Raw genomic sequence first — 16,541 nt, forward strand, 5'->3', positions numbered from 1 at the left:
GGTAATGGACTTCTCAAAGAACTTATCCAATCCTTTTCTAAACACAGCTACACTAACTACACTAACCACATCCTCTGGCAACAAATTCCAGAGCTTAATTGTGCATTGAGTAAAAAAGAACTTTCTCCGATTAGTTTTAAATGTGCTACTTGCTAACTTCATGGAGTGCCCCCTAGTCTTTCTATTATCCGAAAGAGTAAATAACTGATTCACATTAATCCATTCTAGACCTCTCATGATTTTAAACACCTCTATCATATCCCCCCTCAGCCGTCTCTTCTCCAAGCTGAACAGCCCTAACCTCTTTAGCCTTTCCTCATAGGGGAACTGTTCCATCTCCTTTATTATTTTGGTCGCCCTTCTCCATTGCAACTATATCTTTTTTGAGATGCGGCAACCAGAATTGTACACAGGCTCTTAAGGCCCTGCAGTAGCCACGTCCCTTGCACGGGTTTCCATATTAACAGGACGTCCTTGCGGGACGAGGGGGTGGGGTGCTGCAGGGCCTTGAGAGTGTGACCTGTGGCAAGATCCCCACAATGGATTTGTTTTTTAGAGTTGTACTGCTGCTACTGCTGGAGCTGGGCCCTGCTGTAACTCAGAGGTGGGGGGAGGGGGGGGGGGGGGGAGGACCAGCGAGATGAAGAAATAGATCGGACAATTAGGGGTCCCTTGCCCCCTCTCCTTCACAACCTCCCATACTGCCACTTTGGGGTGGCGGTGGAAGTTGAACCTGTCCCTCCTCCCCCCCACTGCTTACTGGCACTCGGCATATAAATCCGGCCCTGCTTGTGTAATTTCTCTTGGTGTCTTGGAGCCCTCATCAGTGCAGATTTCCTGTACCAATGGGAAAGCAGTCCTTAGAGGACAGGATCATTTGAGATTTCTTTCTGGGCATTGCAGCATTGGTGGCATTTGGCTTCTGCTTTCAGTAAGTACATTTATTGTTAACATTGTTGGATTGTGCCAGTGTTTTCTCTGTAGTGTTTTGCATCACTAACATCTGATCACAGTACTCCCGGTTGCTGAAAATCCTTTCCTTGAATACTGTAGTTCTACTCTTTAGTAAGTGTCTATACACAGGCAAGAAAAGATTCACCATCTCAGCAGCTCTCTATTAATCAGTTTGGTGAAAGGGATGCTTTCCTGAGCAATAGGCGTACTTCAGACTTGACGTTGCTTTTCAAAGAATTATTTTCAATACTTGGCACATTTTTTCTGATGTCCGAGTTAATGCTCAGCATAATATGTGTTTTATTGCCATTTATGTAGTGTTTTTTATGGTATTGCATCACATACAAATAGACATTAAAAAAATGATTCTCAGGCAGCAGGCTGACTAGGGACAAAGGCAGATGGACAAAATCAAGGGATAATAGGGAGTATGATCACTCTAAGGAAAGAAGGGTGATCAGTGGAGTGCCTCAGGATATGTCCTGTCCTTTGTGAGCAATACTGCAGGTGTGTTAGTAGGAAACATTTGTCTATTTGCAGATAATCTTGAGATCAGCACATAGTGGACACTGCTAAGGAAGTACACAGAATGAGGAGTGAGATAAGTGTAAAGGTTCTTTGCCTTATTAAGGGAATAGACATTCTTTATTACAAAGAGTGGATATTCCTGTATACCCCACTGGTGGTTTCTTCTAGGAGAAGGAGTGTAGAGACTCCAAAGGGAAGGTTTCTGTCTTATTTATTTATTTAGATTTTTATATTCCGCTTTTTGACACTTCAAAGTGTACATCAAAGCGGATTACTATAGGTCTATACTATAGGTCTTGAACTTTCCTCTGAAAGGAGCAGATACTTTCTGCTTGTATTAATATGTAATTTTGTGTGTAATTCTGTTTTTTGTGGGGTGCTTAGTGAGTAGCATAATCAGTAGAAAGAAGGTGGTGATAATGCCTTTATACAGGTCATTGGTGAGATCTCACCAGAAGTCTTGTGTCCAGTTCTGGAGGCCATTCCTGTGGAAGGATTTAAGCAGAGTAGAGGTGGTCTAGAGAAGGGCTACCAAAATGGTGCAAGGTCTATACTAAAAGTCCAATGAAATGAGACTTAAGGACCTAAATATGCATACCACAGAGGAGAGGAGAGACCAGAGGGATAGGCTAGAGATAGTCAAATATCTCAAAGGTATAACTAATGTACAAGAAGCAAACCTTTATAATGGAAAAGAATTTCTAGACCAAGAAGATCCAAAGGGGTAGACTCAGCAGTAACATCAGAAAGTATTTCTTTGTATGGAAAGAGTGATGGATGAATGGCACAGCCTTCCAGCACAGGCAAAAACAACAATGTAACTCAAGGAAGCATGAGATGAGCACAGAGAATCCACTACTGGTAAAGAAGTGAAGGGAAAGTCAAAATTACATTGGGGTCTGTTGCATTGCACCAGGAAATAAATTGGGCAGCCTAGATTGCCTTACAGTTCTTATTTAGTGTCATATTTCATGTCATTATGAACTTGAGGTCATATCACTAAATAGTGTCCAGATGCTGTGTTGCACTAGGAATATATGGTCATGTCAGGGCAAAAGCCGGCCTACACCTTCAGCTGGGAGCTGCTCTGATGGACGCCTGCCTCTCCCTGTCTCCTCCTTTCCATCAGCGAGGTTTTGCCTGGCCTTCTTTTCCCTGCCTTCACTTTGACATTGCTGCTGTGGTGGGAAGACTTTTGAGAGCATTTCCAGCGACAGTGGCAGTAAAAGCTGGCCCTGTCGGGGCAGCATGTTTGCCACCAGCGGGTTTGCTGCTAAAGGGGATAATTGCTGACATTTTTAGTGCTCTATCTTTTTTTTTTTTTTCAAGGGTATTTTTGACTCTAGAATATGATTCTCATATTGAGATAGTTATGGAGAAGGGTAGGAACTCTTTGAGTATTTTTCAAAAAGAGGTTAAAGAAACTAAACCGAGAGACCTTTTTAGTTCATGTTCCCTTGGACAGAATCCTACCATCTAGTAACTTGAAATCTATTAATCCAGACCACTTGAGCTCTGTCAAGAAGTGATGACTTTGCACAGCTTGCAAGCTCAATTAGTAATTCTGTTAAGGAATAATAAATATATTCTAAATGCTCTTTCAAGGTCTTAATATGGTTTTCAAATTTTCTATAAAGCAGACCTCAGAGAATATGTCTGCGAGATTAGCTATCAGTGTCTTGGTTCTTACAATATGGAGTGTCACAAGGCTCCATATAATCACCTACCTTATTTAATGTTTAAATGGAACCATTTGCTCAAGGGATTTGCCAAGCAGAATGTAAATATGTGATGTATTCTGATTTTGTACAGATCTCTTGGGGACAACTGACAGCACAATCTGGACAGACTTAATAAGTGCTTGACAGAGATTGAGGCTTGGTTAACTAAGAATGAGCTCTGCCTAAATCATTCAAAGATAGAAGTTTTGGGGGTTTAAGGACCCTCCTTAAAGGTTCATTGCCTGCAAATGCAACTTCAGAAGAAAGTGATAATGCCTAGGCAAGAGATTAACACTTTACATTGCATATAAGGGTTGGTAGAGTAGTAAAGGCCTGCTCCTTCCATTTATGAAATATCTGCAATTTGCAGTCTTTTGGGGAAAAAATAGATCTAATTGCAATAGTCCATGCCTTAATTACATCATGACTGCATTTTACTCCAACTCTAGCTGATACATTTAAAACTAATAAGAGAAAATATTTTTTTACTCAACACATAGTTAAGCTCTGGAATTTGTTGCTAGAGGATATGGTTTGGATAAGATCCTGGAAAAAAGTCCATAAACTATTATTAAGGTGGACTTGGGGAAATCCACTGCTTATCCCTGTCGACCTTTTGGGATCCTGCCAGCTACTTGTGACCTGGATTGGCCACACCTGGAAACAGGATATTGGGCTTAATGGACCTTTGGTCTGATCCAGTATGGTTTTTTTATATAGTTCTCCCAAAATATCAGCTCGCTGGGCTACATGTGGCACAGAAAACTGAGGCAAGTTTGGTTTCAGGACTAGATCCTGGGATCAAATCTCATCTATTTTAAAGGCCTTGCTCCCAAAAACTAGAAGGATTGAATTTTAAAAATGTTTTGTTTTCAAAATTTTATATTATGCTGCACATTATCTACAGTGCAGTGTGCAGTACTATGTGCTGGGATGATCCTTTCATTCTTCCCAACTTTCTCTCCTTAAGATTCCTGATAAAAGTAAGTTGGAAGGTATTTTCTTGTGTGGGGTCCTTTTATTGGAACTCCATCCTGATGGAGTTTAAAATATTAAAAGATTTAGTTATTTTTAAGAAAATGTATAAAAGATGGCTGTTTGCAGCCACATCTGAGTAATGCAAGTTGGCCATTGTTGGATACAATTCCATACTTTTTAAAATTTCTTTCTAACTACATTTTTTAGATGTTTATGTACTTACTGTGTATTTTAATTTCATTTAATATTATATCTTGTATTATGATTGGTTGTTGCATCTTGTACACCACTCTGTAGCCACTTTGGGGAGATACAGTTGATAAATATGAAAATAAATAAGCAAATAAATAAAACTGAGTGGCCTCCTTGAGCCATATCTTTGGGGTAGGAACGCACCATCTCTCTCTCTCTCTGTTTCAGAAACAAGACAGGACCCAATGGCACCATTTGTAGACTTAATTTACAGCTACAAGTCCAATCTTCACAACCTGCTTTCGGTTAGAGTCTCTAGCTTAAAAAAAGAATGTTCTTAAGTAAATTAAAATAAAAAATTCCCATTTAAAAGATCTGTAGAGACAACTTTACCAGGCACATAGTTCAACAATATCAGAAGCATCCAGAAGACATTAGAAATGCAATGAATAAGACATTAACAGAAGCATAGGAAAGTAAAAACTTGATGTGAATATCAAAGAGACCTGATTACTGAAAATAGAAGACAAATAGAAAAGAATTAGTCAGTGAGTCAGAGGAAGCAATGGTCCATTGAAGAAAGGAACATGAAGAACTTAAAGCTAGGGTTAAACGAACAACAGAAATTTTAAAGGGGCAATTTCCAGATTGTCTGCTTTAGAGAAAGTCTACAGGTACTCGTTACCCGCAGTCTTTACACCAAGTTTCAAATAGAAAGTATGTATGTGCTGTACCCACTAAGTTCTGCACTGATTTCTTGTGCAGGGAGATTTTCTATGCACAATAACACGCCTAGACTTGAAAATTCAGTCTACATGAATTATCTTCCTATCCTGCTCCAAACACACCTTATCTTTATCTTTATTTGTAGTTATAAACCACCTAAAGCAAGAAAACTAGGCGATGCACAGGTAGTACAATCATAAAATAATATGCACAAACATATCACATAAAAGACATACATGAGACCAGATCAGTTATAGCTAACATAAAACAATAATACGATTAGACAAATCTCAGATCAACTCGTACGCTTGCTTAAATAGCCATGTTTTCAGCAAGGATTTGAAAGATTTTAGACTGTCAACTAAACATAGGGCCTCAGGCTCTCTGGGAATACCTCCCCCAAATGTAGCTTAAAGTGTGTACCCTGTAGAATGCAGGTACTTTTATCCACATTAAGGAAGGGCAACTTCCAGACAGCCAATTTACATGGCACGTAAATGGCTTTGAATATTGTCCTCCCCAGAACCTGAAGCTGAAGGTTGCAAGAGGTTCTCCAATCCATTAGGAAAAGTTCAAACCTAGCAAATGTGAACGTAGGTGCAGATCCTTTTTTTAAATTTTACATTCATTTAATTTCTTCTTGCAGAGCAAAACTGTTCTCAGAATCCTGCCATTTGTTTGACCATGCGCCAGAGATAGAGAGACCTCAAGAACACAGCAGTGCCATTCCCCAAGAAGGAAGTTCTGCTTGTCGGGTTCATCACTGCCTGCCCAGGGCCTGCCCCAACTTTGTGAGAGATCATTTGCCCTCCTCCAGCTGCTCCCATGGACCAACATCTAATCAATCCAATGGACAGGTGCCTTCCAACTCACGGGACTTGCATCAGTGCTGCAGCTGCCAACAGCAAGAGGCTAGAGCCACGTACAGCATGCCCCACCTCCCAGGCCACGAAGAGAGGGGCACTCTGTGCTCACACCATTCCAGCGTGAATCCTTCAGCAGATATTTCTCAACATCAAAGCACTGAATGTCAATGGAAGCAGTGGCTGCATGACGAACGGCAGTCTCGACCAGTGCAGCATCACATTGTGACGGTCAGGTAAATATCACATCATCCTTCATTTATCTGTCGGATAGCTATGGGGCACAGCAGGACAGAAGAATTACTACTTTACAGCTCTGCCCATTCACAAACAGAGATTCTGTCCCATCAGAGGGGCCAGAGTAATAAGCTGAGTGTTAAAAGTGTGTGCTGAAATTCTGTGCACAGTTTCTTAATGCACACACTAAAAAATTGTTTTAGCGCCCAGTGCAGTAAGCTAATGGTAAACTAATGCATTGCGAGTTAAAAAATGTGCATAGACCCAAAAATGTGCGTAAAGAAAAACTTTAGCGAGCATAAAAATATGATTTGTGCACACAAACCATGTTTTCTGCACATAACATGATTTATGCACACACAAAAAATGTTTTTGGTGCAGAAAGCACCTTTTATGCATATATTTTATATGCAGAAAACATGATTTATGTGCAGAAAGCATGTTTTCAGCATATAAAATCCTGACTATAGGTCCCGGCGCTGGAACTCCAGTTTCCACCCATAGACCCTGGAAACTTTACTCCACTTCAGACTAGGAGTTAAGTTTCTAGCACTGAGAAAACACGAGGTAAGCCAGCGCACCTCTCTGCATTAGGGGATAATAGCTACTTGCCATTATTAGCAGCATGGGATTTGTATGAGAAGGTGCTAACCTTTATGTTCATTTTTTTGTGTGCAAAATACCTTGCTGCCTCAGCAGTAAAGTTTGCACACAACTGCAGGTTAAACTGTGTGCGCTGCCAAGTGCACCCTATTACCTCGGCCCCAGAGAAAGAATAGGATAAAGGGGCCAGCTGTATCTTTATTCTTCCAATCCCTAATAGATAACAACACGGCACCACAGAAGGAAGGAGAGTTTTCACCGTATCTGTTCCATTCAAACAAAGATGTGGTAGAGAGGACAATGGCTTTATTACTTTCATATTCCCCAAGACGAGCAGTCCAATTCCTACACCTGCATGCCCAGAGAAATAAAATAGGGTAATGTGGGCAACTGAAATTATTTTCACTCCTCCCCCTCATGAGTAGACACATCAGTCTAACCCATATGCCCCCCATTCCCTGTCAGATACAGAGGGGAATGTGATACTTACTGGCAATGGATTGGGTTTCTTGACATTCATACCAAGAATTACTTGAAATTTTCCTCAGAGCAGGAAAGCCTGGATTGCAAATTATTATTTAACCCTTCATCACATCTCTGCATGTAATAAAATAAAAATTGTACATAGAACTTGCAATGAGTTACTAATTAAAGTCACATTCCTAGAACGTTCTGATGCCTTTTATTGGCTTAACAGAAAAATTGTCCAAAAATATGGTGCATGAGCTTTTGACACTACATACATCCTTTCTTCAGATATGAATAGATATCCCTGATGTGACATCCGAACACGAGACCTATGTAATCCCACAATGTCATATGCAACATTTTCTAAAAATTCATATATCAATCCTATAAAAGCTCTCAAAGCCCCCTCACCCATCCCCTCTCTGGCCCTTCATCTTTGGCTCGTCCCCAGTGGTGATTTTCTGCTAAATCATGCCAGGTCATCAACCTGGAACCTTTTTTGAACTTGTTTCCTTTTCCCCATTGCTGCTGGAGTGGAAGGTGGGGGTCACCACTAGTCCTGACCTGGTAACTATTTCTTAGAAACTTACCACTGTTTTTTTTATCCTGTCAATCCCATGCACACAGACGTCTTTCTCTCTGTCTCCATCATTCTTTCTCTGGCTCTTTTTCTCCCTAACATCCCCTCTCTGGTTTCTTTTCTCATGCCAGAGGTGAATTAGGAATCTGGGATAGGGGAAGAAGAGGGACTAGGGGGAATCAGTAAATGGAGGATATGGGATTAGGGGTTGGATGGAGCAATTCCAGGATCTTGGGGATAGAATCTAAAACCATGGGAAGGAAAATTTGAATTGTAGAGGAGGTGGGGGAAGGAGGAAAATGGGACCAAGAATGAGGGGTCTACGCAGGCTCATCGTACTCTAAGATACTTCCTCACCAGGGAAAGTTTCCTTGGAGCTCCATTCCATGCTATCCCCATCAGCTCCTTATAGCTCATCAAACTCAGCCTGTAGTGCAGCCTCCTAGCCACTAGGAGTCCTCAGCAACCCAACCCATGTCTCCAGCCTTGCCAAGCTCCTTCTCCTTGTCTTTACCCTTCCCAAGCCTCAGCCCTACATAATCTAGCCTTGCAAACCCTCCTTGCTTTTGCATCGAGTCACCCTTGGTTCCTTGACCTAGCCACTGCTGCCTTGTGGCCTACCCAGGCCTATTTTTGCCTTGCCTTGTGGCCTCTGGGCCTTCCTACTTCTTGCCTTGCCTTGTGGCCTAAGCCTCAGTTCCTGTCCTTACCTGCACTCTGTTCCTGTCCAAGCCTTGCTTCAGCCTTACCAGCTTGTCCAAGCCTTGCCTCAGCCTTACCAGCCTGTCCAAGATTTGCCCCAATCTTACCAGCCGATCCAAGCGTTGCTCCAGACTCACTATGATGTACTGCTGCTGCAGAGATCTGCTGGTTCCAGAACCCAATGGCTCAACCTGCGGGAAAGGGGGCTGGTTAGGCAGAAGTGTTGTGCCAGAGGTGGACCCTTGGGCCGAGGTGGGGTTGACGCAACCCTTAGGTAGGGACATACGGGTCCCCACGTTGGCAGACAGAGAGGGCTGATGTACGGAGGCTGGCTGGCGCTTCACCAATACCAGCCCCGCGGGTTGAGCTTTTGGGTGCCAGGGCCGGCTGGATTTAGGTGGGCCTCCATATGTTGTAGTCGATGGAAGGATCGAAGTCATCCCAGAGACAGCAACAGAGGGAAGTGTGAGTCTATACTGGATGAGGCGGAGTCCCGGAGACCCGGCCGCTAATAGGAACAAAGTCAGATAGGGGGCACCCAGGCAAGAACAGGCCGAAGCCTAATAGGCCAAGTCCAGGACGTAGACTGAAGAGGCGTCAAGAGGCAAGCTGAAGTCAGGGTTGGCAGCAATCTAGAAGTGGAGGCAAGCAAAGCTGAGGTCTGGACGAGGAGAAGATCCAAAGCGTAGTCGGAAAATGCAGAGGTCTGGGTCTGGAGAGAAGCAACGGAGTAGTCAGGCAACGCAGAGGTTCAGGCTTGGAGAGAGTCAACAGCGTGGTCAGGCAAAGCAGAGGTCCGGCCTTGGAGAGAGTCAATGGCATGGTCAGGCAAAGCAGAGGTCAGGATCCGAAGAAGCAATCCGAGGATAGGTTGAAGATCAGGAACACAGGAACAAGGAGAACGGGAACCGAAGTCAGCGAGGATCAGGAACGAGGAGGATCACAAGGAGGCAACGAGTACTCGACCAGCAAGGAGACCTGTTGCAAAGGCAATCTGAGGAAGCGGAACCCAGGCTTAAGTACCGGAGCTCTTCTGACATCATTATCCGTTGCTGTGGCTTGGTTCCCACCGTGGGCCCTACTTAAGTCATAGTGATGCGCACACGTCTAGGGAGGGACACGGCACTGGGCAGTGGCATCTATCTGCAGGCCACGCGGATAGGCCCAACGCGGAACACCAGGAACTGAAGCTGAGCCGGAGGCACCAGGGGCAGCCCGAGGATGGAGCTGGCAGCCCACTGCTGCCAGAGACGAGGGACCAGGCACTGGATTAGCCTGAGAGAAATAAGAGGTCCAGCACGCGTAACAGGAAGACCAGCCTTAGTGTTGCTCTGCAGTCCTGTGCCACTCCGAGGTGTTCCCTATATCCAGCCAGGACTGGATGCCCTGTGGAGGAGGGCACCCAGCCATGTAGTGCCAAAAGAGAGTCCCGAGGCCTATTTTCTGACCGCACCATGCATTTTGAGACGGCAAAAACCCAGGTATACTTGTACACAATGAGCACATGGCTCAATAGGTATGCAAATTGTAAGGATGCACAGTTACTATGGGATGATTTTTCACTAAGGTTCAGAATCCCATACAAAGGACTGGAGGGTACATTTCAGCTAAAGAATGCTGCATCTGTCAGGGCAAACAAAAGGCAGGTAAAATTAAAGCTCCAGAAGATGATTGATTTGGGTAGGGTAGCGGGCCCATTTGATGACCCCCAAATAGCCAATCTGCATATCTCACGACTGGATTTAGTGCCTTACAAAGAAGAGAGCATATTTAGTCTGATTCATAACCTCTCAAATCCTGAAAGACTGGGAGTTAACAGTTTCTTAGACTAGCATACTGTTCAGTGCAATATTTATCCTTCAAAAAGTTGAACTGGTGCGGGATTCCGGAAATGGGGACCTGATGGCAAAAGCCGATATTGAGTCAGCTTTTAGGCTAACTACTCTTACTCCTGGATTCCTTCAGATTGTTAGGTTTTATATTCCATGGCCAATACTGTTTTGACAAGTGTATTCCCATGGAATGTTCGGTTTCTTGTGCATACTTTGAGGTCTTTAGGACTTTTGTGTGCTGCGTGACAGAGCAATGGGCTGGAGTGGGGTCACTCACACATTATCTTGATGATTTGTTATTTGTGGGCCCTAATCTGTCAGAAAATTCCCTGAGCCTATTGAATATATTTAGGGCCATAGCTAAGGAATTTGATTTCCCACTTACCGTAAACAAAATGAAAGGTCCCACTGACAGATTGATCTTTCTGGGTATTGAGCTGGTCTCGATCGAAATGGTGTCACAGGTGCCAGTTGATATGGTATGGCGGTTTCCAAGGCCATGTAGCATGCATTGGAGTTCAAGAAGCTAACCCTCGGGCAGGTCCAATCTCTGTTAGGGCAGCTGAAGTTTGCATGCAGGGTCATACCAATGGGAAAGATATTTTTCATAGGCAAATGTCAGCCTTGGCATGGGTAAGGACAAAATACCACTTTATACAGCTGGCAAGTGGTTTGAAAAGGATCTGTGAATGTGGCAGGAATTCCTCAATCACTATAATTGGGTATCATTGTGGCAAGCTCCCGAGGTCATGGATGGGAACTTAACATACATAGTAGCACAGTAACTTAGTACTATGATGGCAGAAAAAGACCAAATAGTCCATCTATTCTGCCCAGCCAGCTTCTTATGGTAATATCTGCTGCGCTGTGCAGGTTATCCCCAAGATTCTCTTAAGGGTAGTCCATGCAGTTAACCCCAGTCTTTATGAAAAGGGTAGTAATATTTGCAATCAGAAACAAAGCAACTGTCAAATCCATTACAAATTCCTGCTAGCAACATTTTTACTCGGTGAGGAGCCTTCTTGAAAATTCAGACAATGCTGCTGGACTTCTTTTGCTTTTGGACTTGGTCATCAAAGCAGTCCTGTGCATTTTTCCTTATGTCTGCATATCAGTACCCCAGACCGTAAAAGTCAAGGCCCGTGTTGGTTGCCATATAAATCCAATGTGGGCCCCCCCCCCCCCCCACTCCCCACATACCACCATCAAAGCAGAAAGTGATGTTGCAGTTGCATCAACAGTATGAAGGCTTATTGTTTAAAGGTAATAAGCCCTGTGCTTCTGCTAAGAGTAGTAACTGTCACACTGAATAGGTTACCCCCCATGCACCCTTTTTTTTCATTTTCATCCTCTAGCCTTTAGGGATCCACAGTGTTTATCCCATGTCCCTTTGAATTCTTTGACTGTTTTTGTCTTCACCACCTCCTCCGAAAGGCATTCCAGGCATCCACCACTTTCTCTGTGAAGAAATATTTCCTGATGTTGGTTCTGAGTCATTCCTTATGGAATTGGTTTGTGACCTCTCTAGTTCTACTGTTTCCAATGGAAAAGTTTCAAAGTTCATGCATCATTAAAACCTTTCAGGTATCTGAAGTTCTGTATCATATCTCCCCTGCACCTCCTCTCTTCCAGGGTATACATATTTAGGTTCTTCAGCCTCTCCTCAAAAGTCATTCGATCGAGATCCCCACCATTTTGGTCACCCTTCTCTGGATTGCCTCTGTCCTATCTCTATCCTTTCTGAGATATGGTCTCCAGAACTGAAGACAGTACACCAGGTGAGGCTCCAGCAAGGACCAGTACAAGGGGATTATCACCTCCTTTTTCTTACTGCTTATTCCTCTCTCTGTACAGTCCAGCATTCTTCTAGTATTAGCTATGGCCTTGTCACATTGCTTTGTTGTTTCCAATCGCCAGACACTATTATCCCCACAGTCAATCTCTTGGTCTGTGCCAATAAGTCTTTCACCCTGCCATCACATACAGCTCTTTTGGATTTCCACACCCCAGATGCATTACTCTGCAGTTCTTGGCATTGAATCCCAGCTGCCAAATCTTTGACCACTCTTCAAGCTTTCTTAAATCAAATTTCATTCTCTCTACTCCTTCCGGCACGTCCACTCTGTTGTAGATCTTAGTAACATCCGTAAATGGAGAAACTTTACCTTCTATCCCTTCTGCAATGTCTCTCACAAAGATATTGAACAGAACTGGTTCAAACACTGATTTCTGTGGCACTCCACTTAAAACCATTCTCTCTTCAGAGTAGGTTCCATTTACCATTACACACTGTCTTCTACCAGTTTGTAATCTATGCCACCACCTTTGTGCTTACTCCCAAGCTTCTCATTTTATTCACAAGCCTCCCCTATATCAAATGATTTGCTGAAATCCAAGTAGATCTCATTGAGTGCTCTTCCTTGATCCAATTCTCTAGTCACCCAATCAAAAAAATCTATTAGATTTGTCTGAAAGGACTTTCCTTGGTGAATCCATGGCGCCTCGTTTCCCTCATCCTACCTGTTTGTAGATAGTTCACTATCCTTTCCTTCAGCAGCATCTCCATTAATTTTCCCACCACTGAGGTGAGGCTAACCAGTCTGTAATTTCCAGCCTCCTCTCTGCTACCACTCTTGTGAAGCAGGACCATCACCACTCTTCTCTAATCCACAGCACCACTTCCATTTTCAGGGATCTATTGAACATGTCATTGAGCAGACATACCAGGACATCTCTGAACTCCCTCAGTATTTATTTATTTATTTGGTTTTATATATTGGTGTTCTGGATTAATCACATCGGTTTACAGCAATAAAATATTACAAATTTTAAATACAGTATAAAATACATAATTGAAAATACACCTTCGACATAAAATGAATAAATAACTTCTTAAAACATAAAATAAAATATAAAAAACATAGAAAACACAATAATAAAAGGTTCAGTAAAATCCAGCGATAATCATTACAGTCCAGCTAAAAATACTCTCTTTTGCATCTCCAAATGTTTGCCTTATTCACTTTCACTTTACCTAGCTCTTCCCATACAATCTCTTCACTAAACGGAGTTTTGTCTACCCCTTCACCATCTACATTCTTGTCAATCAGCAATGGTCCTTTGCCAGGAACTTCTTTAGTGAACACCAAACTGAAGTATTTGTTTAATATTTCTACCATTTCTTCGTCTCTCTCTACACATTATACCACTACAGGCCTCCCTTCTTTCTCTGATATATCTAAAAAATGTTTTTTCACCTCCCTTTACCTTATTGGCAATCCTTTCTTCTGCTTGACCTTTTGCTTGATTTCTTTCTTCGTCTTCCTCAGTTTTAACAGATTTTCTTCTTTGTGTTCCTTTTTTGGGATTCTTTATACTTCTTGAGTACTGTTCTTTTTGCCTTTATTTTTTGAGTCACCTCCTGTTCTGGGTTCAGACCGTGCATTCTGCCCAGGGGCTCTGACCGGGGGGCTAATCTCACTGAGGTCTACACTGGGGCTTACCCAATACAAGCACACACACAATTACTGGGATTATACCTGGGGGCTTGAACCCAAGAGCTTATTCCCTACACAAATAGCCACACACACACACTTTGATTAAGTGCATCACGGTTCCAGGTACTTAGGAAAGTAAATTTATTTGAGCAATAGGAGGATAGAACAAATAAAATCAGATCATACAGAAGTAGTAATGGCAGATATTATAATAACAATTGCTACATATATATAAAAAGCTTACATGTTTCCAAAGGATCATACTGTGCTATCACGTCCAGAAGCACGCTCTCCTCTTCTCTCTATCGGTTATTTCTCCTTATACACTAAATGCTTGGGAAAAGCAGCAATGTTCCCTCCCTCTAAGTTCTTATCAATCTCAGGCACAGCTGTGTGGTCTTCACTCTCTCTCAGGCTTTAGTATAAGTTAATTGCTTGCTTTCTCATCATAGACCTACCTGGATAACTAATTAAACAGACTCTTGGCCTGTTTGTAAGCATTTCACAGTGCAAAATAGTAAATATGAGTTCACTTAGAGGCTGGCCTGTGGCCCTTAAACTAGTCTGTGTCTGGCTGAGAACTCTGAATCCATACAGCCTAACCTCTACATACATCCTTAGCAAAAGTAACAAAAAATAACTCCAACACCTCCTTAGACAACCATATTGGTTTCTTTTTCTTCTTACTCTTGTTTACTTTTCTAATATATAAATGTGTTACCTTTGTAACAGCTACTTGTAATTTGGCCCACTGTTGTTCCACTTCACCCATTTTCTCCCAGTTTTCCAGTTCTTTCTCCAGGTACATCCCCATTTTTTACAAAATCCATATTTGTGAAATTCAAAATTCGGGTCTTCATGTAACTGTTCTGTATCCTATTCACGATATCTAACTTAGAGCTATTTTCTGATTCCTCAGGTGGGCATGGTTTGGTATCTTTTTCCAAGGTAGTTGGTGTGTAGAGCCCTGGCCTGAGTGTTGGTGCAGGACGGGCAAAACAAAAAAAATATAGTTTTCCTAGAGTTGTTTCACATGTTGGTAGCACTGGGGTTGTGAGGCAAAAGGCTAGCCAACAAGAGGGTGCTGTTTCACTCAGACTATGCAGCAGTAGTATCAGGCATCAACAAGAAAACAGCAAAATGCCCAAACTTAGCAAGGTGAATGAGGATGGTGGTTCTGCATGCATAACATTTGAATCTGTCAATGAAGGCAAAGCATATCCCAGGCATTCACAGTGAAATAAGTGATGCTTTGTAAGTGGTCAGTTTTCAGGATGTTGGCACTGACATCAGACAAGCAAGGAATAAAAATGCTACCCAGACAATGGGCCCTTGGGGACAAGATGTTGAGAGTCTTTTAATGAAGGCCCTTGGAGCCAGCACCTGGAAAGCTTATTGAAGAGGATGGCAGCTGTTTTGGTCCTTCTGTGCAAAAGAAGGTTCAGGCAGGGATGGACCAATCCATGAGGAGCATCTAGTCAAATTCTTAATGATGCTACTGGAGGTTAGAACCCACAAGTCAATTTAAGAAGTATCTCAAAAGAAAGGAATCTTACTCTGAGTGCTGCTCTATCAATTGTGTGAAAATAATGTGTGTAAACAAAATGAATATTGTAAAGTTATAACTATCATATTATATGCTGTGGACTGCATTCACTTGTAAATGACATGTGTCCTAATCCAGCGTATAGGATTTAATCATTGTCATTACTTCTGTCTAATCAAGCATATAAGATTTAATCTTTAGTCATTATTTGTGTTCTAATCAAGCATATAGGATTGTATCATTGGTAATGGTTAAATCCTATACGATTGATTAGGACACATCATTTACAAGTGAATGCAATCCACAAAGTATATTTTGATGGTCATAACTTTACAACATTCATTTTGTTTACACACATTATTTTCAGACAATTGATAGAGCGGCATTCAGAGTAAAATTGTTAATGATGGCTCAGGAATCAAGACTTACATTTGGTGCAGCAAGGATAGCTTTAGCTGGCATCACCTTCTTCACCAAGTTGCAGGTATAGGTTGATCCAAGGGTATCTTTCCTGGTGAAGAAGCTCCTCCAAGTGTGGAATAAGGAAGGAAGACAAGCAAAGCACCTGAATAATTGTAAGCCAATAAATAGTCCACCAGATCTTAGCAAACATTTTGGGGGGGGCTGCGACGGGTATGTTTTTCTCCTCTTATGAAGTGATATTATTTTGGACAGCCTTTTCACTAGCACTTTTCTCAGCCTTGCAGGCTAGAGAGTTAGAACCTTTGATAAAGTGACATGGGGCAAAAGAGGGTTTGTAGGAAGAAGACATAATGTTACACAAGGGTGGGTTAAGATCAGGATCAGAATGTCTAAGACCAACAAGGAGGGTAGCAGTTTGTGGGTTAATTTGCAGGAAGTGATTGGTATAGCCTCGTGACCAATACAAAGTCTTTCTCGCAGATTAGAAGGGCCAGAGGGAGGGCCTTTTTGGTCCACTGGGATGTGTCTGCCCTCTCCAGATTATAATTTCGCATCTGTTCTACAGAAATGTTTACTCCATGTGGGCTTCGACCCAACACCTTTGGTATGCACTCTTTTTGCACTGATGCAGCAATGTTCACAGCACAAGAGGGGGCCTCATTTGATAAGCTCAAAAAGATCAGGAGGTGGA

General features: G+C 42.5%; 1 protein-coding gene across 1 annotated transcript in view; it reads left to right on the forward strand.

Annotated features, from left to right (window-relative positions):
* The window catches only part of DISP2 (dispatched RND transporter family member 2), a 65,508-nt gene that overhangs the window by 23,108 nt on the left and 25,859 nt on the right, over positions 1-16,541 (forward strand). Inside the window, 1 exon segment of the mRNA XM_029597443.1 lies at positions 5,746-6,198. Within this exon segment, the coding sequence (XP_029453303.1) occupies positions 5,746-6,198 (453 nt within the window).

This window comes from Rhinatrema bivittatum, chromosome 4, assembly GCF_901001135.1.
Source record: "Rhinatrema bivittatum chromosome 4, aRhiBiv1.1, whole genome shotgun sequence".
NCBI classification, from domain to species: Eukaryota; Metazoa; Chordata; class Amphibia; order Gymnophiona; family Rhinatrematidae; genus Rhinatrema; species Rhinatrema bivittatum.